General features: G+C 39.8%; 2 protein-coding genes across 5 annotated transcripts; one reads left to right on the top strand and one right to left on the bottom strand.

Moving 5' to 3' along the window:
- The first annotated feature begins 14162 nt into the window (after positions 1 to 14162).
- On the top strand, positions 14163 to 17183 carry LOC122020099 (gibberellin 2-beta-dioxygenase-like). The gene is made up of 3 exons (XM_042577857.1): positions 14163 to 14589; positions 14725 to 15076; positions 16868 to 17183. Exons 1-3 carry the CDS (start codon positions 14216 to 14218, stop codon positions 17108 to 17110), a joined length of 969 nt encoding a protein of 322 aa, XP_042433791.1. The 5' UTR covers positions 14163 to 14215; the 3' UTR covers positions 17111 to 17183.
- Positions 17184 to 17239: 56 nt separating this feature from the next.
- Positions 17240 to 25829, bottom strand: LOC122020100 (plant cysteine oxidase 4-like). 4 transcript variants are annotated; one of them, XR_006122097.1, is made up of 7 exons: positions 25523 to 25636; positions 24617 to 24835; positions 21810 to 21970; positions 21467 to 21614; positions 17990 to 18190; positions 17471 to 17886; positions 17240 to 17307 (listed from the first exon to the last, which is right to left on the bottom strand). XR_006122097.1 is itself a non-coding variant. In XM_042577861.1 (7 exons), exons 3-7 carry the CDS (start codon positions 24714 to 24716, stop codon positions 17768 to 17770), a joined length of 729 nt encoding a protein of 242 aa, XP_042433795.1. In that variant the 5' UTR covers positions 24717 to 24835; positions 25523 to 25636; positions 25712 to 25809; the 3' UTR covers positions 17292 to 17767. The 4 variants fall into 4 exon arrangements, 3 of the variants coding, with proteins under 3 accessions (XP_042433795.1, XP_042433792.1, XP_042433793.1); XM_042577861.1 differs by adding an exon at positions 25712 to 25809 and having other exon boundaries at positions 17292 to 17886; XM_042577858.1 differs by lacking the exon at positions 25523 to 25636 and adding an exon at positions 25712 to 25829 and having other exon boundaries at positions 17292 to 17886.
- Between the last annotated feature and the right edge of the window lie 2039 nt (positions 25830 to 27868).

Here is a 27868-nt window from a genome sequence, read left to right as displayed (position 1 = left end):
AGCACTGGTTTGCACAGATTAGAACAACTACTTGTAATCCAGTGCTTTCATTTGTGTTATTTCTTTCTGTGCTTTCAATGCTGTAAGAGGCTACTCCGCCCAGAGGAGAATCAATTAGTGCGCCTTCTTTGCCTTGGATTAGCAACCTCTGATTGCAAACCAAGTAATTCCTCTGTGTCTACTTTCTGTCTTAATTAGTCTCTGCCGTTTTAATTACAAGTTCTTTTAAGTTAGTTGAATATCCGAGAAGGGTTTTTGGTTTTATTTTGTAGGGCAATTCACCCCTCCCCTCTTGCCGGCCTCCAAAGGGACCAACAGTATTGACGCCAAAGAAGAGAGAAAAGAAGGGGACGCCATGAGAAGCGGAGACGAGAAGGGGAAAGAGCAAGCAAAAATCGATCGAGGCGGAAGCAGCGGGGGCAGAAAGGGTGCAAGTAAAAGGAAGAACAAAAAGATATCGAGCGTTGCCAGTCAGGAGTGAGGAGAATATTTATAGATGCCTAGCAAAGGGGTAATTTCGTCAGACCATCATCTATCGGCGTAAAATAATGGGCGGGAATAATGAGGACCATGAGGACCATAGGATCCGCCTCGGAAGTAACGCCCAAGGGCATATTCGGAAGAGCACCAGTGCGATATACGAGGAGGATCTCGGGAAAAGATATCAGCAGTTATTAAAGTGTTCATGCTTTCCCTAACTGGGGATAATTCTTAAATTTCCCGATCTACGTCTATTCAGACCTGGATCACGAGGCACCCTGATCTATGTGAATAATAATTTCCTGACCCACGATTATCCAGACCTGGAATGAGACGCGGGTCGGAGTAAGACTAAGGCTGGGCCTTGGTCATTCAGGCCTGGGATGAGAGGTTATTCAGACCGGGGATGAGACGCAGGTCGGGAGTAAGACCGAGGCTGAAGATTGGCCAAGGGCAATGCGGATCGAGGAACCAGAAAGATCCCCGGTCTAGGATGAATGGGACTCAAAATAGGCGTCCAAATTATAAGCAGAGCCTTGAGGTCGGTTCAGAAGGGAAGTATGCAAGATTATCAGCAATGGAGCCACATTACAAACAAAGCTAGGGAACAAATGAAAAACCGTGGGCAGGGGATATCATGAGGAAGATAAACACGTTGCAATAAAGAGAAATCAGTGAATGAGTTGCAAAAAAGTTGATCTGTACATCAAAAAAAGTGCCCAAGAGTGCAATACATATAAACAGCTTAAGGCTTTTTGGCAGCAGCAGGGGGATTATCTTCGATGGAGCCAGCTAGATGCTCAGTAGGGCCAGATGAAGAGTCAGCCGGAGGCTCAGGAAAAAGGAAGAAGTCGTCATCATCCTTAAAAGAGGGGAAGGACCCATCAGGAAGCTCATCCATGATGCGACCTATATCTAAAAAATCTTCTGAAGGGACGGCTAGAATCATATTCTGTTCCAACATTTGATGAGCTCCTCCGCCCACGCCGCAGCATACCATGAAGTTCATTAAATCTCCTATTTTCTTCATGAAGAAGGGGGAGGAAACATATGATTGCCTGTAAGCCCTCAGCCGACCCACTTCGCCTGCCAGATAATCGGCTAGCTTGGTCTCTGCTTTCTCCGTGTCAGCACGGGCTTGAGTCAGGGCTTCTTGACTTTGGGAGACATCCTCTTGAATTTTCAGAAGGTTGGCTTGCACAGCTTTAAGAGTCGCCTGGCTGGTCTCCCACTGGCTTTGGAGAGCCTTCTCCCGGTCTGCGCTAGAATCCAGGTGACTTTGGACTTCTGCTAGGTCTTTTGAAGACTCTCCTGGGTTTCTTGCAAGCTAGCCAATTGAGCATCCTTCTTCTCTAGCTCAGCCTCTAACTCTTGGCGCTTTTCTGTCTCGAAGGTCAACTTTGACTCACTTGTCTGCAAAGCCATTTCCAAGGCCTTTATCTTGTCAAAAGTTGCGTGAGAAATATCGCGGGCCGATTCGGCAGACTCTCCAATTAAACGAAGATAGTGCGCCAGATCTCCAGGAGTTGGGTTGAGCGGATCGTGGGGAGTCAAGGGCAGTTCTATTTCCTCCAGCCGAGCCTTCAGCACTTCATTTTCTCTTTGCAAGCTGCAGGCATACTTAACGGCACTCAGATTGGCGGAGCAAGCTTGTATCAGATATAAAAAGAAAGGTTATAAAAGATTGCAGCAGAGGAACATAAAGGTAGAAAGACTTACAACAACCATCTGACAAGCTGCGTGATCTAGCCCCCTCAACGGAGCATTCTTCCAAAATTTGCGATTGTCAGTGCGCCAGGAGGCCGCTAAATTGCCCTCTAATTCGATCAGAGCAGTAAGGGGAGGAGCCCCATCAGTAGTTCCTACGGCGACCCCTGAGCCTGTGGAGGAAGGCACGCGCCAAAAATTAGTGAAGGAATATTTCTTGCAAGTTTTCCTCCGGGATCTCGAAGTAGACGTGGGAGCATCTAAGGGAAGGGGGGCAGATGGAGTGTCAGAGCTCCCGGGCTGGTCCGCTAAGGGTAAAGGTGGCTGATCGGGAGAAGAGGCTGGCGCTTGCGAAGAAGCCTGCTCAGGAGCTATATCTCGACCGGGAGCCAGGACTGATATGCGGGGGGACACGACAGGAACCTCAGGCCCCATAGGGCTCTCCCGGGCCGGAGATACAGCTGGGATTTCCAAAGGGCGATGAGAGACAGAAGGGTGACGGCTGGAAAGGAGAGATGGGGGTGACGTCTAAATAGCTGGAGTCACTCTTTTCCTCTTGCGTTGGAGTTTTAGGCGTTCAGTCGGTCGGGGAAATGCCACTTGCCTCTCCTCAACCCGCTCCCCAGTGGCCTCCTCGGCCTGTCATTCAGAGGCTTCCTCAACTTGCTCAGCCGTGGACAGCTCAGCCTGTTCTATAGCAACCGGGCATTCCTCGGGAACCACCTCCAGGGGAAGCGCTATGAAAGTTACTTCCTAGGTCGTCGCTGGCAAAATGGGTGGTGGAACAGAAGGAGCGGATTGCAAAGCAGAAGGAGCGGATCGGGAGGAAACTGCTACACCCCGTCTAAGCTCCTCACCTAGATTTTTCAAATAAGAGGAGGACCGGCACTTAACATCGGAGGAGTAGGCTCGGTACATGGCAGCCTCTGCGATAAAGAAGAAAGATACCTCAGTTAGCGAATAATAGATGAAAGGAAAACGGGGTCTTACCAAACGGAGCCCCGATGTCCTGCTGAACAGGGTTGAGCCCAAATAAATATAAAAAGCCTTCCAACAACAACACAGAAAAGTTAACAAGTACGCCTTGGAGTGCTTCGGAGGCAGGGATACAAGTAGGCTGGTGCTGGTGTGTAGGAAGGTCGGCAGGGAGGTCTAGGCGCCATTGTATGGGCCCGACCAGTGGTTGAGGCATTCTGACAAAGAAAAAACGGGATTTCCACCCCTTGTTCGAAGAGGGCATGTCTGCAAAGAACTTATAATCGGGCCTAGCTTGTACCATGAATACGCCCGGCTCTAAGCGTTTGAAGGAATAAAAGTGGTGAAAGAGATGAACAGTCAAGAGAAGCTCATATACACGACAGAGAATAATGGTGTCTCAAACTGCCCTAAAGAAGTTAGGAGCAAGTTGAGAAATGCAAACGCCAAAGTATTCGCTCAGGGAAGAAATGAAGGAATGGATGGGAAAACGAAGACCTCCTAAAATCTGGTCTCTAAAAATGGTCATGAAACCTTCCGGAGGACTAGCAGGATGTTCTTGTGGTGTGGGAACTCGGAGTTCATAAGCGTCATCAAGATGCAGGTCCGAGTGAATCATTGATAGGTCGTGATCATCCATATATGAAATGAAGCAGGAATACCAAAGAGTGGTCTTACCATCAGCCATTATCAGGGTGAAGGAGGTTGAGGATGAGATTAGTCGAAGAGGAAAAGAACGCTAGAAGAGGAAAGGTGTGGACGCCGGTGAAGTCGAAGCGACAGGAAGCAAGCAGTCAAAGCGCGCAAGGCAATGATTGCGGACGGCCTTTAGGGTTTATAAAGGGAGTGTTCCTAGGGAATATCGAAAAGAAGAGTATCTTTTTGGATGAAGCGCTTAAAACCGTCCGATCGTCGAAGAACATACCCTTATGGGAAAGCGTGTACAAAAAGGAGTGGCATGAGCGGCATCACTCTGCATAAACAATAAAGGCAGAGGACAGGTGTCGACCTCCAAGGAGCCGTATTAATGATGGACGTGATAAGGAAATCATGATATGAAGCAAGCGTACGGAAACGCTTACCACACGCTTTTCTGGGAAACCGTGGAAGAAAAGTAGCGGGAAAGAAATTCAAATACAGCAAGGCCGAGGCTAAGTAAGATGTTAATATGGCTATCCCCGCAGCACCACTAATAATATGTTTCTCGATGACAGGCGAAGTCGAAGCCCTTCAAACAATTCCGGGTCGGGAGTTCGACCCTCAGATCGGCAGCCTATATCCGGGTCGGGAGTTCGACCCTCAGATCGGCAGCCTATATCCAGGTCGGGAGTTCAACCCCCAGATCAGCAGCCTACATCCGAATCGGGAGTTAGATCCCCAGGTCGGCTACAGGTGTCCTGGTTGGTGGATTGATCCATAGGTTTGCAACATTTATCTTGACCAGGAGGGCTCCTGCTCAGTCGGCTGTCCCAAACTCTTGCCTCAGTGCAAGTTATAAGTGAGCTCTGCTCTCACGCCCAACGACCGAGCTGCTCAGTCGACTGCCCCAGACTCTTGCCTCAGTGCAAGTTATAAGTGAGCTCTGCTCTCACGCCCAACGACCGAGCTGCTCAGTCGACTGCCCCAGACTCTTGCCTCAGTGCAAGTTATAAGTGAGCTCTTCTCTCACGCCCAACGACCGAGCTGCTGGGTCGGCTGTCCCAGACTCTTGCCTCAGTGCAAGTTATAAGTGAGCTCTGCTCTCACGCCCAACGACCGAGCTACTCAGTCGGCTGCCCCAGACTCTTGCCTCAGTGCAAGTTATAAGTGAGCTCTGCTCTCATGCCCAACGACCGAGTTGCTCAGTCGGCTGTCCCAGAATCTTGCCTCAGTGCAAGTTATAAGTGAGGTCTGCTCTCACCCCCAACGATCGAGCTGCTCGGTCGGCTGTCCCAGACTCTTGCCTCAGTGCAAGTTATAAGTGAGCTCTGCTCTCACGCCCAACGACCGAGCTGCTCGGTCGGCTGCCCCAGACTCTTGCCTCAGTGCAAGTTATAAGTGAGCTCTGCTCTCACGCCCAACGACCGAGCTGCTCGGTCGGCTGCCCCAGACTCTTACCTCAGTGCATGTTATAAGTGAGCTCTGCTCTCACGCCCAACGACCGAGCTGCTCGGTCGGCTGTCCCAGACTCTCGCCTCAGTGCGAGTTATAAGTGAGCATTGCTCTCATGCCCAACCACCTTCCCAGTTGGCTCAAGCACTTTCTCGGTTAGTATCTTTTACATATGAAGCGACATACAACATGTCTTACAGGTATTGCTGCTTACTACTATGTTGGCAAGGGGTAAGAAGAAAGGGAGGTACGCGAAGTGCTTTTGTTATGTTTTCTAAAAAGGTTTAAAGAATACAGGTGTTTTATAGCAATACCAACACAGACACTAGAATGAAGGAATACAGTTATAAAGTAGAAAATAGGCTTCATTACATAAAGAGGGATTCATAGAAGGGAACATTTAATAGTGCTCTCAATTGCTATTAGACCCAAACACTTGAAGTCATTCCTCTAAGAGCGTTCTCGCTTGAGCCAGCTCTATCTGGGTATGATCAAGGGTGGCCCGCAGTTGATCAATGGTGGCGTTTTGTAGTCGATTCTACTCCTTCAAAGTTGTCACCTCATCCTCGTGCTTCAACTTCAAATAGAGGATATGATGGAGTTGGGCGTGAAAGTCTGCTTGCGCTTTCATCTTCAGGGCTATTTCTGCCCGGGTCCTGCATTTGGTCGCTCGCTATAACTCTTCTAGTTCTCGGCAAAGAGAGGTCTGTAGATCCCGGCTCAAGGTCATATCATGTAAATCTTTCTCGGTAAAAGCCAGCCGGCGACGCAAAGCAGACAACTCTGGGGATTCCATGAACAAGTTAAGGAGCAGGTATAAAGAGAAAATGTGGATAGGAAGGGTGAAGTGCCCCAAATCTTTTATACAGAAGAGGAAGGTGAAAGGACTCTCTTGGAATCGGAGAAGATGCTTGGAAACCAGTGTAGCAGTAAAGACGGACCAGACTCGGAAGTCGAAGGGTCAATGTGATCAGGAGCTCCCTTATGCAAATATGCGATGGATGAGTTTTTACCAAATATGGGAGGTTATCTGCAACAAAGCAGCAATATTAACTGAAAAATCAGGTCAGGCAGCAAATTGACTCTCACAACAGACCAAAGGGACAAATGGAATCGAGCGGGATGGACTGCCCAGGAGGATGAGTCTCTCCAACTAATAAATCTTAGGGTCACAGGCAACTACAGCAGCATAGTTTAGTGAGCGTACAAAACATTCATTACAAAGCCAGCACCCACTATACAAGCTCAATATCTGAATTACTGTTTATGAATTACATAAGACAAGTAAGGGATACAGGCGCTGCTACAGGAAGGAACGTCCTACAAGAAGGAACGTCCTACAGGAAGGAACGTCTTACAGGAAGGAACGTCCTACAGGAAGGAACGTCCTACAGGAAGGAACGTCCTACAAGTCAGGAGCCATTGAGACAACTAGAGCCCGGACAGGAGCCACTGAGACAACTAGAGCTCAGACAGGAGTCACTGAGACAACTAAAGCACAGATAGGAGCTACAGGAGTTAGTTAAGGGATGTAGGCACTGCCACTGGAAGGAACATCCTAAGGGTCAGAAGCCACTGGGATGTTTGAAGCTCGGGCCAGCTCCGCTTGAAGGGATCTGATGATTGTTTGTTGTTGAGAGATGGTGTCTTGTTTATCATTAAGGCACGTACGGAGGAGGGATAGCTCGGTTTCATGCTCTCGCTGCAGATGCTCCTGGAGGCTAAGTTGGCGTTGCAGGTCAGACTGGTATTTCTCTTTCATCGCCTTTTCCGCGTGAACGCTAGATTTAGCAAGGTGATACAAGGCGTCTGCGTCCATGGACATATTTTTCAGTTTGTGCTCCTTCTCTGCAAGCTGTAGGGTGAGTTGATTTAGCCGCACTTGGGGGGATGGCTGATCAACCTCATCGGAAGAGGGCGAATGCATTGTGTCAAGGAGAAACCGGGAGAAGGCAGAGTGACGAAAAGCAGGAAGAAAGCAGGGGAAAAGAAGGATACGAGAAGAGAGCGTCTTGGGGTCTTTTTAAAGAGGAGATTGAGTACTTAAGACAAAGCAATTACGCAAGCACCGTACTCTAGGCAACCACTAAAGCAATTACGTAGGCATCATACTCCAGGCAACCACTAAAGCAATTACGCAGACACCGTACCCCTGGCAACCACTAAAGCAATTACATAGGCGCCGTACCACAAGCAAGCACTAAAGCAATTACTTAGACAGGGTATCCCATGCGACAGGACATAAAGGGTGGTACGGTATGTAGGGCAGGAGACAGAGAGCACAGAGATGTGTAGGGGTCTAGTCAGTCAGACTTGGGTCTTCCTTCGACTAGACTTGAGGGGGAGGCTTGTGATACGGTGCGTATTTTGTGGGGTCGATAAGATGATGTGGCTCGAAGTCAGGCTAACGTGGCCGGTCAACAGTCCAGCTGACAAGGAAGTCAAGAAGGTCAGAAGTCAGGCCAACGTGGCCGGTCAACAGTCCAACTGACGAGGAAGTCAAGAAGGTCAGAAGTCAGGCCAACGTAGCCGGTCAACAGTCCAGCTGACGAGGAAGTCAAGAAGGTCAGAAGTCAGGCCTACGTGGCCGGTCAATAGTCCAGCTGACGAGGAGGTCAAGAGGGTCAGAAGTCAGGCCAATGTGGCCAGTCAACAGTCCGGCTGACAAGGAGGTCAAGAGAGTCAGAAGTGGATTAGCCCTGATAGTAAGTAGTAAAGGGGTTCATGGGCCACATACAGCTACAGATGGAGACTACCGGCAGGTCTGCTTACAGACCCAGCGTGCAGGTCGGAACGCTCATGCCCTGGATGAAAGCAAACAGATGCGGGTCGGGAATCAGACCCTGCGTGCAGGTCGGAACGCTCATGCCCTGGATGAAAGCAAATAGATGCGGGTCGGAAATCGGACCCCGCGTGCAGGTCGGAACGCTCATGCCCTGGATATGCGGGTTTGCGGACAGACCCCTGCGTGCAGGTCGGAACGTTCATGCCTTAGGTGAAAGCAGACAAAGGCGGGTCGGGAATCAGACCCAGCGTGCAGGTCAGAACGCTCATGCACTGGATGAAAGCAAACAGATGCGGGTCGGGAATCAGACCCAGCGTGCAGGTCAGAACGCTCATGCCCTGGATGAAAGCAAATAGATGCGGGTCAGGAATCAGACCCAGCGTGCAGGTCGGAACGCTCATGCCCTGGATGAAAGCAAACAGATGCGGGTCAGGAATCAGACCCTGCGTGCAGGTCGGAACGCTCATGCCATGGATAAAAGCAGACACGTGTTGGTCGGCGGACAGACCCAGCGTGCAGGTCGGAACATTCATGCCCTGGAGGAAAGCAGACAGATGCGGGTCGGAAATCGGACCCCGCGTGCAGGTCGGAACGCTCATGCCCTGGATATGCGGGTCGGTGGATAGACCCCAGCGTGCAGGTCGGAACGTTCATGCCCTGGGTGAAAGCAGACAGATGCGGGTCGGGAATCAAACCCAGCGTGCAGGTCGGAACGCTCATGCATTGGATAACAGCAGACAGATATGGATCGGCGGATAGACCCAGCGTGCAGGTCAGGATGTACATGCTTCGAATGACGCAGACGAAGGTGGGTCAGGAGACCAGACACTACATGACAAATAGACCTGCAAGGAATCGTAACCACCTGTCAGAGAACAATCATCACATGTCAGGGAATATTCTAACGGTGGGAGGCTCATACCCTTCTTAGTTCCTCCGCTAGCCTATAAGAGAAAGCCACGTGTCGACCACCGCCAGACAGAGCCTGACATCCGACATTCCCTGACATTCATCAGGTTCCAGAAGCCTCAGTTGCAGTATAAAAAGGGATGTTTTGTCCCTTACGCAGGTACGCTCACTCGTCATTTCTTACCAGTCTTTTACTTTTCGTGCTTTCTCTGTGATTTCTGGGGAAAAAGTACCTGACTTGAGCATCGGAGGGCCTGACCCGGGGACTTTTTCCCTGGTTTCTGGTCTCTAACGACCGGTGGACTCGTCTGAGTGTGTGCAGATCAATAGCGTTATCATCCTGATCCTTTCTATCCGTAGAACCGCCCGTGCGAACCTGTCTAGAGGGTACCTCGCTGATTCAGCATCTCAACGACTCTCCGTCAACTTTTAGCACAACAAGGCCCGCCCCCATCCGACTCAGCTTACGGACGGGATCACCTAACTTTGATAACACTGTCGAGATTAGTATGGAAGTTTTGATGTAGTTATTCAAAATTTAGCCGATTAAAAACCTTGTATCAAATCAAAACAGAGTCTTGAACTAAGTTTCCAAACTGTATCCACTTCGAACTGGAAAACTAAATAGAGATGAAGGTTTAACCTCAAGCATAAAAGGAGAGAAGTCTCAAGAGCTAAATAGGGATGCTCCTTAATCTTCAAAAACAAAAATTCAATTACTCCAGAGATGGATGTTTCTTTTCTACAAATTTAAGATGAATTTGTGTTTATTAGAAATCCTATAGTGAGATTTTTGGTTATCTTTATTGACAACTTGTTTTCTTGTGGATTGGATTGTTAAATTGTATTGACGGCAAATGTGCTTTACTTTCTACAAAATGTCTATCCTTGAACTTTGATATCTTGCTATTGCAGGAATCTGATTACTAATCATTAAGTTCTTTTTGCGATTAGGACTCATAAGAAAATGCTTTATCACATGCAGTAGTTCACGGAAACTTATTGAATATATCCTTTTCCTGTCATAATTCAACTGTTGAGTTCCAAACAGAAAATGGTTTGTAACAGTTCAAATCTCAGTGAGTCTTTATTTCAAGTTTCAACTAGGCTTCAAATTTATGGCCAGTGTTGATGAAACCACTAGGATTCATCTTGGGCCAAATTATTTCCATCTCTTTGTAATGTCTCTTTAACTTTGAGTTACATAAAGAGACGTGATTATCTGCAATATTTTCATCGGATTTGAGCCTCAGCCATGAATAGATCTAACCCTCTAGCAGCTGTGTCGAAAAACAACATCTCACCTGCCTTCGGTAATTTCATTGAATCAATCCAATGTCATACATACTTCAACATCTTCCTTTTGCCATGAAGAAGAAGAACTTAGAGAGCAAAACCTGAGGTACTAGCTTCCTTAGCTTGTCCTTTCATTTCTCATTCAGTATATTCGTTTGTGTATTCATCTGTATTCACCATGAAAATGGCATTGGGTCTTTAAGGGCATTAGTTAGTTCATCTTGTTATTTCAAAATTAATGGGAAAACATAGGTTGAAAAGTCAACTTGGATTGTGTAAAATGACAGTGAAATTGATCTCTGTAGTTGTGTTTGGTAAAAGTCAATACAGTAATGTGTTGAACAATGGTTGCCAGATATATTAAATAATTAGTCAAATTTAAATATATAAAATTAAATTCAACTTATTTATTATTTATTATGACGATCTGACCAAAAAAAATCCAGGTGATAAAATATTGATTGTTCTATTTAGATAAATTTTGTCTCGACTGGTCTGATATTCGACGCGCGTAGATCGTGCTTGTACATGAGTCAACATGGTTCAGTGCAATCCGGACCATAAATTTGCAATCCGGACCATAATCCTGCATACCCATGCGTGAGAGAGAGTCTCTCTCCATGTGAATCAACTAATTTATCTTAAAACTCCCAATGTAGAACTAAATCTCATTTACAATGGAGTTTCTTTCCTCTTTCATCTATTCTCCATTCACATATATCCAATATAATATACAATAAAACTAAAAACATAATATATTCATCCATATATAATCATAAATTTAAATCATTTCTTGGTGTGTGCGTGCGTGCGTGTTTTTTTTTTTTTTTTTTGTATAAGATAATATTTTTATATTGTTTGGAACCCTAATTCTAAACCCCCCCCCCCCAAAGCATTCTTTTTAGTGGCACTGATGATGCTTCATTGACTCCCAAGGAAAGGGAAAACAGGCAATCTAGAGCAGAGTTTGTGCAAGGACTGGTAATCTCCAGCTTCTTAGAGGATTGACAAAGTTAGCTATGAAAATATATAGATTATGAACTAAAGAGAATTCTTTCAAAAGAGAATTAGGATTTTGAATTTCTTCTTCTTCTTCTTCATATGCTTTGCTTTGCAAGATTAGCAAAATGTAGAGTTAAATCCCAAGTTGTCTCCATCACATCTCATTATACACCATCAACAAAAGAAAACAAATTTCTTCATCGAAATCACTCTCACCTTTATTTGGCCTGAGTAGGGACTCAATCATTCATACTCACATCAATAATTAGGACACAAATAGCAATCAGTCATCTCTTAATGGCAAAATAATATCCAAGTCCTCAACCTCAGTGTAATCCTAATTATCAATAATTTTTTTTTTGTAGATTGTCCAATAATATTGGTCTCTTTCTCCAATCATTTCCCTTGCTTCAAGATAAGGAATGATTGCATCATGTCAAAGGAAGGAGAGGAAGTCTTATCTCTTACTTGATTGGTTCCTTTTATCTGAGTTTATCTGATTCTTTTAGATTAATCTTTCATTATTATTTTTTTCAATTCATTCCATATAATATATCACTTATACATCTGCATGCATTTGTGTTAATTATTATCACCTTCATATATTAATTAGGATTTTGCATTATCCTCATGAAATAGGGATATTTTTTATTGACAACTAAATATAATTTAGTAGGATCTATAATGCATAAAATATAATTCAATAGCATTTAAAATATCCACAAAAATATACTTTAAATTTTGCATATAAATCCACTTTAAAAATTATAACTAAATAAAAAACACCCTTTATATTGTTAACATATATCACATTAAGCATCTCAAATAAAATAATAATTTTTGAAAATTAGTTAATTAGTCGATTAACAATGTTCATCACGTCGACTCAAAGGAACAAACAGCACGCGCCAAGGAATCCACATAGGAAGATTCACTAAATCCACTAAATCTAGATTTAGTGGATCTACTTGGCTTTTCTCATATAGATTGACCTCTCATTTTACGGCGGCGGCGGAATCTAATTAGATTGTGTTTATATCATGTCCTAAAGAAATTTAATTCCTCTATGAACCTGTTGATGTGGATAAACATGGACTCTTTTTCTTATTTTTAATATTTCCTATAAAACAAAAAAAGCAATTGATTAGATCATGACTAAACATATAGACTACTTAATAGATGAAAAAGAAGGGAGGGAAACTTTAATAATCACCACCAAACTCCATTTTTGCTATTGATGTGTACAATTCATATATGAATATAAGGACTTTATTATTATGGTAGGAAAGGTGGTAGGGATGATAATAGGTCGGGTTCGGATTGAATTCTATATTCTTCATCCTCATATTCATAGGGTATAGGATCTTCGATGGGTATACTCATACTCATTAAATGATCGGATATCTTCTATAGTTATAATTTTACTTCTTTCTATCCAACTGTTATCATTCAACAAAAATATATTAAAATTAACAACCTATTAAAATATATATATATATATATATATATATATAATTAAAAAATAGATTAAGCATCTATGTAGTCTCCTCCTAATATCAACAAAAATAGTAAATTGATTTTGGAAAAAGGAAATTTTCTTTAATATATGTATATATATTATTTAATCGGTTATTCGGATCGGGTATCGATTATTGATAGTCCCTTCATATCCTCCTCCATTCGGATTGAATGTCGAATCCTTCCTCAGATTCAAGTGAAATTACCATCCTTAAAGGGTGGTCACATTCATATAGTAATATTTCTTAAAGAAAATTAATCTTATTATTCTCATTCTAAATTTAAAAAAAAAAATCTTAACATATGAGGTAATTTTTTTTTAAAAAAAAAAGTTATAGTCAACTGGAAAAGGCAGGTATTAACATTTAGCTCACAATTCCATTTTAGAGTTTAGGACGAAACTCGTATATTTAAAATTTTCTTTTTATATTTAATCATTTTGATTAATTGTTCGTCAGTCCTAAATACTCAAATTAATTTTGACAATCAGCTTAGGGATTTTTATAATATATATACAATTTCTATCATCGACGAATTAGTCCGAGTAAATTATAATTTTGGGCTCTAATAGACTTTATGTTTACATATTCGAGTTATGAAAATATTTTTTTTAATATAAAATAAGATCACGTATAATAAATTTAATATGATCCAACTCTTCTATAAGACTTCACATTGACGGAAATATACTAGATTACCCTTTATGAAATCACAAAGAATTACAAAATGAACTTAAATATCCATAACACATCATGCAAATTAAAACTTAAATTTGGAGATAAACATTTGGAGTTAGAATTGTAACACCCATTGAATGATAATTAGGAGTTCATCCCTAACCCTAGTCATTATATACTTTTTATCATTATTTCCATTTTCATTGTAAGCTAAGCTAAGCTAATTTAGTTGAATCTTTTCAATGAATCTTTGTCAGTAAAGATGACTTTTTTCCTTTTTTTTATCCGTCCTTGGGAGTAAATAAAAGAACGAGATCCTTAACACTACGGTAAAATTATCGTCGTGTAACATAGAGATCACGGATTTAAATATCAAAAATATTTTTTTACAAAATAAGATAAAATTATGTACAATAGATTTTCTTGAGGACCCCATATTATACCAACTTATGCGTATACTACACCCAAGGGATATGATGTAGTGGTAAAGATGTTCAATTATCTTTCAGTCATCCACGATTTAATTATTTCTCGATTTACTTTGATGATTAATGAAAGACTTCCATAAAATCAGATCGATTATCCTAAATGTGACATTATTCAACCTAATTAATTATTTTTTATGCATCAAGCTGCCCTTCCGAGCATTAGGGATTAGGCTAGTCGCATTTGTATATATTGTCGGATTCGTTGGTTCCTATATAAATAAAACCCCATGGAATGCAACCCACAGAGAAGACATGCAATACTCTGTTTTTCTCCGCAAACAGCAGCCATGGTAGTGCTATCCAACCCCACCCTCCACCAAATCCCCCTCGTGAAGCCGCCCAAGCTCGCCGCCAGCAGCGGCGGCAGCATCTCCGTCGTCGACCTCTCGAAGCCCCGTGCCGCCGCCTCCGCTGCCATCATCGAGGCCTGCGAAGACTCGGGCTTCTTCAAGGTCGTCAACCACGGCATTCCCTTGGAGCTGTTGTGCCGGCTCGAGGCCGAGGCCGCAGCCTTCTTCGCCCGGCCGCCGGCCGACAAGGAGAGCGCCCTCGGACCCGCCGACCCCTTTGGCTACGGCCACCAGACGATCGGCCGCAACGGCGACGTCGGTTGGGTGGAGTATCTCCTCTTCGCAGTATCCTCGACGACCACCGTCCCAATGTAAACAATCATCATTTTTCCTTTTTCTTTTTGATTTTTCTCTATATTTTTGATAATTTTTCATCATTTTGATTTTCGTGTGTTTTTTGCACTGTTCATGATCGAATCGATTATACTCTGTTTTTTGTTTTTAAGCTCGTCGTTGGGAGAGTACTTGGTCGCCGTGAAGCGGCTCGCCGGAGAGATTCTAGAGCTTGTGGCGGAGGGCCTCAGGATGAAGCAGAGAGATCGGCTGAGCAAGATGGTGACGGAGGAGGAGAGTGACGGAATATTCCGGCTGAACCACTACCCTCCCTGCCCTCTCCTCCTCGAGGGGTTCGACGGCGGCGGCCTCACCGGGTTCGGAGAGCACACCGACCCGCAGATCATGTCGGTTCTTCGCTCCGACGGTGCCGCCGGCCTGCAGGTAGCCGGAAAGGACGGTAGCTGGGTCGCCGTCCCGCCGGACCGCCGGGCCTTCTTCGTCAACGTCGGCGACGCTATGCAGGTAACAAACAATTAAACGGCATTAGGCGCACTTAAAGTTGACAGAATTCTGAAAACCCCATTTTAACTTTCAAATTTACTAGTTTCCCATTTTATCTCATTCGCTAACCAATGATGCTGCAGTCAAACAAAGTATTGGGTGTAACAATATTATTGTGGCTTTGTATTTTAAAAATTAATATTTCTTTAATATTGATTTTTAAAATTCAGGCAGAACTTCTGATCCACAATCTGTAAGTTTTTCTCGATCCCTTCCTTAATTTATTTTAGAATCTTATCAAAATTAACTACAATCTCTACTCAGTTCATCTTCCTATTTAGATTATAATTTAAGTCGATATAAACAATCGGAGATAACCGATGATGGACAGACTGCTCCCGCTTGGTGTCATATAGTCCGCCTATCGTCTGCGGCCTCCTACTTCGATCCAAACTGCAAAACTTGGATGGAAAAGTGAATTCAAGAGAGATCGTAGTCAATTTTGATCAGATTCCAACCATGATTCGATGTGCAAATTATAAAAGAGATTAGGAATTATAGACTAGAAGATCTTAACTCTTAAATTCAACATCACTTTAATACCCTATAAATCTTAGAACCAATATAATATTATATTTTAAAAATTAACATCATAATGATATTGATATTTAAAATATAATACCATAATAGTATCATTTTTGAATGCAATAATATTATCCTCCTAGGACGGTGCGATGATTGAGACATAAGATATTATCACATATTGAGGTTGAAACTTGACATGCATGATTTATCTTTTTCGTATTGTCCTAGGAACGGGTTGATAGAATATATAAAAATTACGGTAAACCTAATAGAAAATGAATTTAAAGGGTTTTAATAAATCCATGTAATTTTAGAAACATTATTAATCAATAATAATATAGAGGGATGATTTTTAAAAACTAAATATGAAAAAAATAAAAATAATAATATAATTGATTAAATATGATATTACTTAAATATCCTTAATAACAATCCTAAAAATAAGAAGAAAGTCATGGATCAAATTTTAACCATTTAACACTAGCCTACAAATTAAATGGCGAATTCCGCAACTTTAAATAGGTATTGCTTAAAACAAAATCAAAATATTGTTTAAAAGCCCCTACATTTTTACAATTTAAATATTTAATCTCGACCATTCACAAATGATTGATTGAGATTCAAAGCGCGCTAACTCGTGCAAACTATTAAGGGGCCTTTATGCAATTAGAAGATTCTGTTTTCCAAAGATTATCAAATCGTGCATATATATATATATATATATATATATATATATATATATGTTAGCGCGCAAACTATTAAGGGGCCTTTATGCAATTAGAAGATTCTGTTTTCCAAAGATTATCAAATCGTGCATATATATATATATATATATATATATATATATATATATATATATATATATATATATATATATTAAAAAATAAAGTATGGACCGACATGAATATTCATAGCATCAATACTACTGTGACACCGGTCGCGGCTAGATCAGTCTCGATCGTCAATCATTGCTACCGTCAATCGCACTCACTGATCTGCATTGAAATTTTTTATTTTATTTTAAAAAGAAGAATACTTTAGAAAATTCCTCTCAGATTTATGATATCCAGTCAGGAGGGGCCCTTGAGTAACTACCATATCGAGAGTAATTTTATCCTTGGTGCAATTCTTCATCAAAGAACACTAAACAATTTCCCTTTCGATTGAGACCAAAATTCCCATTGTGTCATAAGCTTTTTGTAGTTGATTGTGAATATGTTGTGATAGGTTTTGACGAACGGGCGGTTCAAGAGCATAAAGCACCGAGTGGTGGTGACTGACACCGAGAGGTCAAGGTTGTCGATGATATACTTCTTCGGGCCGGCCGAGGAGACGAGGATCACCGCAATGGCAGAGGTAATGGTAGATGGGGAGGAGCGGAGATACAATGAGTTTACTTGGAGGGAGTACAAAAAGGCAGCGTATAAGACGAGATTGGGAGACGACAGACTAAGACGGTTCGAAAAGTAGAAGATGGAATAGGACAATGGTTCATGTGTTAATTAGTGCATTTTCAAGTCTCTTTTTTTCTCTAAATTCAAAAATATTCTTCTAAAACTGATAGCAACACCACCAAAAATAATGAAAGACGACACTCCAAAAAAAAAAACATACTTGCAAAATATTCAGTGCATCGAAAAGCCAAATGATCTGATGAGTTCATAGTCCTGCAAATAAACCAGCCAAGAATTCACTTCAAAATCTCAAAACAAGCTGAGTTACTACTGGCATTTTCCATATCCTACTCAAAATTTTGTTCGCTATTAAGGCAATAGGCGACAACCTGAGTAAAGTACTAAGGGGATTGAGAAGAAAGGTAGAACATGTCACCTGAAACAAAGATCAGATCACGTAAAGATGCCTTTGATGGCGTATGGATGAATTATTTTTTCTGACCGCCGAAGTAGTTCCTTGGTTGAAGAACACTTCCATTCTTTGACTAAAGAAAGGATTGTGGAAATGCTACCAGATGTCTGTGTATGATACACAACAAGCTTCCTGACTTACCAAGATGCCGAATAGTCATTGGAATCATATTGCTGCAGGTAAACAGATATCAAACCCATGTTTTCCCCATGTTAAAAGAGCTCATCGGAATGAAAGTCTATAATACAGGGAATGGGGAAATCATTGATTGTTGACAATTTGGCCCCGGTACGGCCCTCTGTGAACAACAAAGCTCTCCGACGGTTGACACTCTTCCAACCACGCCACCTTTGAAGCATCTACACCATTAGGTAACACACCTTCAAGGAATTCAAATAAAGCACAGATATAACACCATCTCGAGACATTATGGTCAACTAGCAACAATGCAAGCATGTAATAATTCATAAAAAAAATGTGTACCAGATGAACTTGTTCTTGACTTCTTGAAATAAGTGCAATCACGTTCATCATTTGCTGAGTATGGGGGTGATAGAACATCAAAGAGAGCACAGGGAGTTATTGCTTTAAAAGAATGAATGTTGCCACCGCTTGTAGGGTAGAGGATGGTTGTCCCACAGGGCGCAGTCATCTGGCCATCTCTAACAAGCTCTGCTGGTCGAGCTGAAAAACATAAGATCATTTACACATAATTCTCGAGCAAAATTAAGGTGTAGAATCAGAAAATAAATTATGCTCTACTATGGTGGATATTATTGTGCAATGGAATGATTCAAGAATCCTAATGAACCTTGAATTTCTGAATGAATCCAAGCGCACACTCTTCTTAAGGTAAGAAATTAGCACATGCGTGACATGCTCCCAAATGAATCCCAGCTATTTGAAGCATGAAAGCAACAAGCAAACTTAGGGCTAGCTGGAAAGATAATAGGATTCACTCAGATGAAAATGTTAAGTATTTAGTCATATTGGTGACAAAGGTACCTGTCCCATGCATTCATAATGACAGGTATTGAACATCGACATAAAAAATTGGCCATGGTTAAATCAGTTCTAAAAATGAGCTACTTCTACAATCAACAAGGGTCGAGTCTGAAAAAAATACTATGCCAATTTAGCCACAGTTGTTAGATCAAATCGTCTCGCTCTTATAAAATGCAATTTAATACTATTAGAGATAGAATGTTTGGTGTCATTTCCCCAATACATCCTTTCAATAATCTCGAATGAGCTACAAGCGAAATGAGAGGGTTTTTAGATATGGTCCAAGTTCAAAACCAACCACAAAAAAAGTATATGATAGTAAACCTCATCACACATATTTGTCTTCTAAAGTCAGACACTTTTCATAGGCTATATTCTGACATCAATTAGGGACGAACTTCACAATGACATGAACCATCGTTGAACATCACATTCTTCTAGTACCAAAAAGTATTATTCTGTCTACGTTGCACATGGGACTAAGCCACCCTGAAATCAGCCTATGATCATCAGTAGAAGCTTTTCTTTCCTTTTTTATTCTTTGATTCATCAAAATAGGCAATAATCTCAAATGAGCTGCAAACGAAATACAAGGGTTTGAAAATATGGTACAAGTTCAAAATCAACCACAAAAAAGTGTATAGTAGTAAACCTCAGCATAGATTTGTCTTCCTATGTCAGAAATTTTTCTTTAGATTCTATTCTGACATCAACCTATGACAAACTTCACAATAACATGAGCAATCTATCTTGAACATCTCATTCTTCTAGTGCCCAAGAGTATTCTGTCTACATTGCACATGGGACTAAGCCACCCTCCCACAGGAAATCAACTTATGATAATCAGTAGAAGCACATCTTTATTTTTATTATTATTATTATTATTATTATTATTATTATTATTATTATTATTCATCAAAATAGGCTGAAACTATGTTGAGTGGGAGATAGTTGGAAAATTATCAAAAAAAGGTGCAAAAAAAACCATCTTGCTCCTTTTAGTAAAATCCTTACAAACATAATGTCTAATTACTGTTAGAAGCATTTTCTAATGATTGTGTGTTTGCCAGGAAGAGTTTTTTCAAACGGTACCTGAGAATGTTAGACAAAAGTAGAATATACAGAATACCTTTTTATTATAAAGCTTGGTTATTCTTCAGTTCTAATTTAGTTGATCTCAGATGATGCATATTAGCTTATGCATAGTCAAATTACTTTGTCAGTGCAACTTTTTTGCCCCAAGGTTTAGTACCTGGGTGACTTGATGATCTCATGTTTTTGATGATTTCATTGGGCAAAGTATAAAATATGTAGCTAAATGGACATGAGTCAGAAATATATGGGAAACAACATTAGATGTGAAGATACTTAGAGAATCAGGAGACAAAAGATCGAAGAATGCAATGGGATTAAAGATAGAGAAAGGATCAAAGAAGTTGAAAAAAAAAATGTAATGTGCCAAATCATTATAATTCAACCATTCCAACCCCTCGCATATCACGCAATCATTTAGATAACTTTAGGAAATGTTACTAGGACTTTTCCCAACTTACTAATGTTTTGATAACCTTGAAAACTAGCTAACTGAAACTCACTTTACTGAGCAGAGCAGACTTTCAAGAGGAAGGTAATTAGGTAAACCTAACTACTAGCCACTCCCCAAGGTGACTAAATATCAACTGCATCTTTACAATGAAATTGTATAAGGACCCAAACCAACCTCAAAGGGTTATTTAAACATCTCTTTTGACATTGTCTTAAGCTCAATGATATAATATTTTTTCTCTATTAAGTTGGAAATATATACTGCTAGCTGTTCTTGAATCTCGGTCAAGAAGCTATCATCTAATGGTCAAGCACACAATGAGTATCTCAAGAGGAGTTTTCTACTGAATGAGCATTCTTAAACTCCTTGTTATACATTTTATTGTTATTACTTGTGTTTGTCTAGTCTTATGATAATGTTGTTTCCTGAAACTCCTTGTTGTCACAAATCTTGATTATTGTGTCAAGGACACTGAGCATCATCTTTTATTACTTGTGTAGTCTCGTACCATGCCGGGCGGCCTAGTCGAAACATATCATTTTGACAAATTTGTGAACTTGATACTATTCGGCCACAAGTACCTTATCATGCGTTTTTGTGTCAATTATGTCATTAAGAATGTGTTATACTAACGATATCCCCTAGCATCCTATAAAACATGTCAAGATGAATTAAAATAATTTTTTTATCTTGTGTCTGTACAATTCAACGTCAAATCGTACCATTCCTTATGAGACATAAAGTCTGAACTTAACTATATAGGTGTCTTCTCTTCTTTTTCTTCCTTCTACCCCTCCAACTCTCCACCAGCATCATATGTCAAGACACTGAAACCAAAATAGTAGTTCTAGTCAAAGTCTAAAACTCTGGTACGACTCGAGATTTTGAACCAATACATCTTATTCAAGTAGGACTACAATATTGTAATAGCATCATCTGTTTTCCTTTTTCATGCTGTTCAAACTGACACATAGATCTCTATTTCATCTCCTTTTTGTCAATCTAAGGCCTATTATCAGTGCTAATCAAAGTAATATGTTTTCTTAAAACAATGCGACTTTTAATTAGTTGCCAGCTTTTGTCTGACTCAGTTTCTCTTTCAGTCGAGTAAGTTGGGACGTTAAGAAAGGTTCATTTCTTATAGTGAACATTGAATGCTTACTTGGGGCTGTGGCCCTAAAATTAAGAAAAATATCGGAACATGTGATCTTAGTGAGAAGATTAAGACTTTTAGGATTACCTAATACCACCAATTTCAGAAGATAACTAACTATTCAAGGAAATGATTACCATGCATTGGAAAACACCCCTCAAAAAGAAAACAAGCATCAAGTGAAGAGAACTTGCTACACAAGAGAAATATAATTATGTGCACAACTCCCAAGAAACTATTTACAAAGGGCACAAACCTTCAGATGGATCAACGGATCCCTCAGTATCAATCCAGTCATATGATTTGACAAGCATTGTCCCATAAAGAAGCTTGCTCAGCACTGTCATTCCTGGATGGTTATGAAGTGGAATAACAGATGAAGGTGGCATGCAGAATATCCCAATCTGTAGAATAAATAGAGAAAATCAAGATATCATCATTTCATTTACGGTTATAATTTGTTCGTCAACAGAAGATCTTGACTTCATTCTTTTCAAGATAAGAGACAGAAATTATTGGAATGAGTTAGAAAGCTGCAGGAATGTTGTAAATCAAGTAACTTTTCTTTGACCTACTCCAGAAAAAGATCAAATTCTTACAGAAAAGTTTTCACACTCATGTACATGTAGATATTTGATAGGAGGTGGGCACTGATTATTTCCATTACGCCCTCTTCTTCCATTTGAATTCATGGAAATTTTCCACGCTCGTGCTATTTGAGCCTCCTTTTCAAGTCCCACGTCAGAAGGTTTAATATCATCTGAAAAAAATCAAAGTGAGGTTGGAAAAACTCAAGTCCAAAAGCAAGCCAAATTGCAAGGAAACAAGCCATGAATTAAATTAGCAAGTATAATTTAGTGGGAGTCTCTTTCCCACACATACACATGCATTTGTTATCGACACCAAAACTCCTAATGGATAAAAAGGGACACTACCTGAATTTTTGTCATACTGCTGTGCAAACCAGTTCACCTGAAATCACCTGGTAAAGTGGTTTGACATACTTGCTCTTATCAGCGAAAATCATGATGGCATCATAACTTTGTTGGCAAAAAAATTATAGGTCATAGGTCGTCTCAGATGAAGTTGGTGTTCACTGAGTTATTTTGCTGACAAGGATAGAGATAATACAGGAAAATAATATTTATCAGCACATTTTTCAGTAGATGGAAAGTTCAAGAGGTGTCCTAGTATTTTCAAATTATTGAGGGCTTGCAGTTAACAGTTATTAGTGGGATTCCTATAATTAATCCCTATAATTATGGTTGCAAAATTTAGTCAAACCATATACAACAAATCAAGGATGTGATCTTTTCAATTATTCTTACAATTGGAAAGAAGAATAACCTAACTAGTATATCAAACAGAAATAGTTACATCCTTGAATAAAAGTTTCAAGAACTTCAAGGAATAAGAAACAACTAGACCTTTTTGGATCGCAAGGATCCAAATTTAACAAGGGAAAAGGTGCATGTGAAAAGTATGAATTTTTTTATGCACGCAAGTGGTCGGACCGATCAAAGCATCAACAAATACTTGAAGAATACCAAGGAGAGTTTCACATCATACGTGAGAACTTTTCACTTGTCAGCTTTTCAAATGTGCTATAAAGCAAGGAAATGGATAACAGATGAACAATACAGAATAATGCAAGTGGTGAAGAGCAAAGTCAACTGAAAGGAATGAACAGGAAGCTTAACCATGTTGAAACCAAACAAGTATAAAAAGGATAAAAGATGAATCCTCGAGTGTTAACACAATAGATAAAGTAGTGTGTTTCATAGACAAAATCACTCAAATTATTGGAAAGGACACTAAGCTTGAAGCACTTGTATCTCAGATAGCAATGCTCTCAAAAGCAAATACAGAGAAAGAATATCGATTTTGTAACTTGAAGGGAGCCTTGGCGCAACGGTAAAGTTGTTGCTTTGTGACCAAAAGGTCACGGGTTCGAATCCTGGAACATTACTTTGTGACCAAAAGGTCACGGATTCGAATCCTAGAAACAACCTCTTGCAAAAAGCAGGGTACGACTGCGTACAATGGATCCTTCCCCGGGACCCCGCATGGCGAGAGCTTCGTGCACCGGGCTGCCCTTTTAATGCGGCATTTACACATTTTTATTTTGTACAAAACCAATGAGAAAATAATACCTAAACAAGGACACTGTCATATGGACAAGAACTCAGCTAAAAAAAGACTAGCACTATGAGAGAATAAACACAAAACTGAAACTTTACATAAAATGACAAGAAAGTGGGAAAACCATCATCAACTTAAATACGAAGTTGTTGATACTTGATAGGGTCAAGAAGAGTTAATGGCGTTTAGTTTCAAGTGAGACAAATATATACCAACCAATACTTGTCATTTTAACTGTTAGCACCCTGTAGTATGTTAACTATTATGGCTTATTAGACCCAGTGAATGAATGATTTTAGCTGTTCAGATCCACATGCATTCTGGTATACCGCTATCATAAACAATAAAAAATAGTTGAAATGAAAATTAGACCCATAAAACCTATATGAACTATCAGAAACATTCAGTATTCAGCAATTTCTTAATGATATAAAGTTTTCCCAAAATTTGCAAGGAACTATTGAATGACTACCTATGCAGAATTGACTTTCACAGTTTTTCATTCTACAATGGTAGACTAGAAAGAAACTACCCCTTGATAGGATGCTTAACTTCCATGTTTCAACAAATATCAGCTCCCAAATTCATCAATGATTAGAAAGCTCAAGTAGATCAAACTGTCCTTCCATGATAATCACATTTTATCATTTGGTATATATATGAAACGGAATTTAAGATAATTTTACACGTATACAGACAATAAATGCACTATGAGACTCAAAGTACAAAGAGATTGAATCCCTAACTATGACAATGAGAGGTACAAGAGGAATTTTGAAAGAAACTACAAATGCTCAATTATGATTTGAAACCTAAATCTTAAACATTATTGTTTGATCCCATTCATCCATGGAGAAATCATGCAATGAAATTGATAATTTATGGGAATATTAGTCAAGCAGCAGTCACCTATATATGGCCAAATAACCATATTTGCTAATATGCAAAGTTTCTTTTTGGTCACAGAATCAAATGACATACTTATTTCATGAATTACTCTAACAGACTCCTTTGACATGATTTGAATGTGCATGGTTCATTATATATTCAATCATGTTGTTAGTCTGCAAAATATGATACAAGAGGTGATCTATTACCCATATTCTTTAATAAGAAAATGTGGTATACAAAAAGGATGAGGATAAATAATGGGCAGAGTAGCATGCTTCACAGTTCAAATTAACATAGAACTTTCAGCCCAAAACTGAGATAAAAGGAAGCACAAAAAAAAAACATGCAAGTAGAGAAATGGTGTGTTTCTCACCTAAACAGGACCGTACATTTTCAAGAGCTTCAGCAGATATGGGCCCACTATTGGAGAATGATGCTTTACAGACCTCATAGAGCCTTTTCACTCGAGGCATACTTCAGGGAGGGTGAAGTGGACAATAGATCAACCAACAAAGGCTTCAACCTTTACAATGTATCAATCAGAGACTTCAAGTCGCCCACCCTTGATCAAGAGGTATTGAGTCTCATAGCCCTGCAGTAATGAACAACAATGTCTCACCTCAATGCAACAATGTTTATAAAAGCAATTAACTATCAACATAATCAGCTTCTCCCAAATACATGAAAGTGAAGAAGGATATTTGTCTCATCAGTTCATTATAAAACCAAAATAAAAAATAAAATAAAAAAATGAGGCAATTCCCTGTGTCACAGAGCCCACACAAGAATGAAAAATCTAAATTTTTTATCAACAACCACCCATCGTAATTCTCGCCATAACAAGACCTACTGAGTATGGTATATGAAACTGAAAAAAGGGAGCATTTTGCTATCGTTCATTCTAATTTCTACTGTTAAATTATAAACTTTCTATACCTCATTAAAGAAGCAAAGAGAATTTTGAATGATTTTACCAAAATTTAAGAGAAAACAGAAACATCATTTAGCTTGATTAACGAATCATGCTCTGAAAAGGTCACTGACTGGTGTCTATATGCGCCATGAATTCCCTTTAAGAAGAAGGAAAACACTCTCCTTTTTGCTCTAAAAGGTTCTCCATTGCGCAGGAACATAACTCGAGCATCTAAGTGCAAAAATAAAAAGGGCGAACAAAAATCCAACGACAAAGAAAGAAATAAGCGCAAGACAACCAATCCCGCACCAGACCAACCCTACGACATCAACCCTAAACACCACCGAATCCCACTGCTGCACATACCCAACTAATCGGACTACTAAACCTCGGCAATTTCCGAACAATCCGACACCAGATACATCAAAATAACATGAGAAAAAAACACAAGCAACTGCTCGCAATTCAAACGGCAACCACCTACAAAATTGATTAGTTCAATTAGTAAGAATACATAGAAAGAGAGAGACGTAGATTCAAACCGGTGGCCCTTACCTCGCGGCTAGGGTTTAACCGCGGCTCTCCCGGCGGGCGATCGGGAACGGCGACACGACGCCCCTTCAAGTGCGTTTTAGTTAAATCGTGATGAGCAATAATTCACCAAAAGCGAGTCAAAAAAATTAATAATAAAATCATATTTTATTTTATTTGACCCTTGTACTTTGCTTGTATCCTTATTACTCCTTAGAAACTCATTACAATTTACACATAATTTTCAAACTATAATTCTTTGTTGAGGCTATAAACGAGATAAAATTTTATATTATTCAACAAGTCAAACTAACTTCAAATTAATTAAGTTTTAAACGATTGTTCAAGACTTTATTTTTTTAAAATTTATGACCTTCATAATTTTATTTATTTTATTTTATTTAATAAATTATGTAAATTTATTCATTTAATCTGCCTTATATTTGTTTAAAAAATATAAATAAATTCTTACCATCAAGTTAACTCATGAATAGTTAATTCATATGAAGCGTTATGCTTTCTCTCATGTTTGTGAACAATTATATCCTTACTATCTTCTTATGGATTATAATTTGTTACTTGGCAAAAAATTAGAGGCCAAACTGTAATTTTTGGAACTCTATGAGGTAAATGAAAATATGAGAAAAATGAAATTCTCAAAATAAAAGTAAAAAAGGGAAAAAATTGAAATGAGTAAAATCTCAGAAGCATACGTAGACCTACTTTAATTGACCAAGTTTTTTACCCATTTACCTGTGCTGGTTCGTGGTCCCGCTTAAAGTTAGCTGTCTTGATGAGTCACCAACGAGGTACAACTCTGAGCTAACTTTTAGAGTGGTGCGCTCCCAGCATCCAGCAGCGCGTCACGTGTGACGTCACTCTCCGATCTCGCTGCGCTCGGCTCAGCATCAGACACCGCACTCTGCCCGCCCACCGGTTTTCCAACTTACCGTTGGAGATCGCGTCCTTCGAACAAACGGCGAACACCTTATTTTTTGAATGTAGTCTAACACGTGGATAATATTGAGAGACATCATCCATAAAATCGTGTTGTCTGTTTGGATACGACAGCATGAGTACAATCAGGATCGGCTAATCCACGCCGATTGGAGCCTCATGAGCGAGCCGAAGAGAACCGATGCTGATTAGAGGGGAAGCGTGTTGCGAGTCTTGGTCGGAATAGGCAGCTCCGTTGTTAAGCCACCATCTGAGGACATAATTGAGCTACAAGGAACAAACACTCTCGGAGCCAAACTTTTCAAATCACAGACGGCCTATAATTGAAGATCCTCCTCTAGGACCATAATGGTGGCCTTCGCCAAGTGTATCTTGTCGACATGTACTAATAATTAATAATTATTTATAATTTATCTTCTTTGTATTAGATTAGAAATAATTTGATGAAGGTACTGGATAAATAAATCACTTTTTATCATATAATGATGATAATATCATTTATTGGGGTGGTACGAAAATTAAAGTATAAGATGTTATCATATTAAGTTATGGGATCAAAATTTGATGTGTCGTATGTCTTCTCTTATATTTTGATCACTGTCTTAATGATTAATAGTCATTAATAATTTATCTCTTCCATATTAATCTAGAAATAGATTCATGAGACATTAGAAATAAACGAATCCTCTTTTAAAATTACCCCATAATGCTGATAGTATCCAACACAATGTGCCTTAACCTCATAGTCCTTTGTGATCTCATCCTTTACATCTCAAAGAAGCTTCTTGTTAATCTTTATAAAATCTTAAGCTTAGTAAATTCTACAAGCATACAAAAACTCAAATATAAAAAACATAAAATAAAGATATATAGTTTTATTGAGAATCATGACAGAAAATAAATACTAAAAATGTGAAACTGAAATTTTTGAAGAATCTGAACACAAAAAATTATCATTTTTTTCATGTGTTGGTACAATGGGATCGGTAAAAAAGAGGATAAATTATCTGTATAATAAAAATAAATCTTTTCCGATCTCTTGACTCAGATTAGTAACAATCGTATAATTATAACACGTTAATTGAACAACTACAAAATGAATTAATAACTTATAGGAAAGAGGCAAAAAGAGTTACTTGGTTACAACCTACGTGGTTGTTATTCCAAGGCAAATAAGAGCGCAAAAAAATCTCCTTCGTTGAAGGCGAAAAAATCTCTTACACT

The sequence above is a fragment of the Zingiber officinale genome, chromosome 9A (genome assembly GCF_018446385.1).
Source record: "Zingiber officinale cultivar Zhangliang chromosome 9A, Zo_v1.1, whole genome shotgun sequence".
NCBI lineage: Eukaryota > Viridiplantae > Streptophyta > Magnoliopsida > Zingiberales > Zingiberaceae > Zingiber > Zingiber officinale.
Note: the sequence above shows the minus strand (reverse complement) of the source record. Positions and strands in the feature narration are given on the sequence as shown.

Coding starts and splice junctions, on each gene's coding strand:
- LOC122020100 (XM_042577858.1), bottom strand. CDS start 24,716: ATGCCTCGAGTGAAAAGGCTCTATGAGGTCTGTAAAGCATCATTCTCC. Junction 21,615..21,809: donor ATGAGTGTGAAAACTTTTCT/GTAAGAATTTGA, acceptor TTTATTCTACAG/ATTGGGATATTCTGCATGCC. Junction 18,191..21,466: donor ATCCGTTGATCCATCTGAAG/GTTTGTGCCCTT, acceptor TATGTTTTTCAG/CTCGACCAGCAGAGCTTGTT.
- LOC122020099 (XM_042577857.1), top strand. CDS start 14,216: ATGGTAGTGCTATCCAACCCCACCCTCCACCAAATCCCCCTCGTGAAG. Junction 14,590..14,724: donor TCGACGACCACCGTCCCAAT/GTAAACAATCAT, acceptor TTTGTTTTTAAG/CTCGTCGTTGGGAGAGTACT. Junction 15,077..16,867: donor ACGTCGGCGACGCTATGCAG/GTAACAAACAAT, acceptor ATGTTGTGATAG/GTTTTGACGAACGGGCGGTT.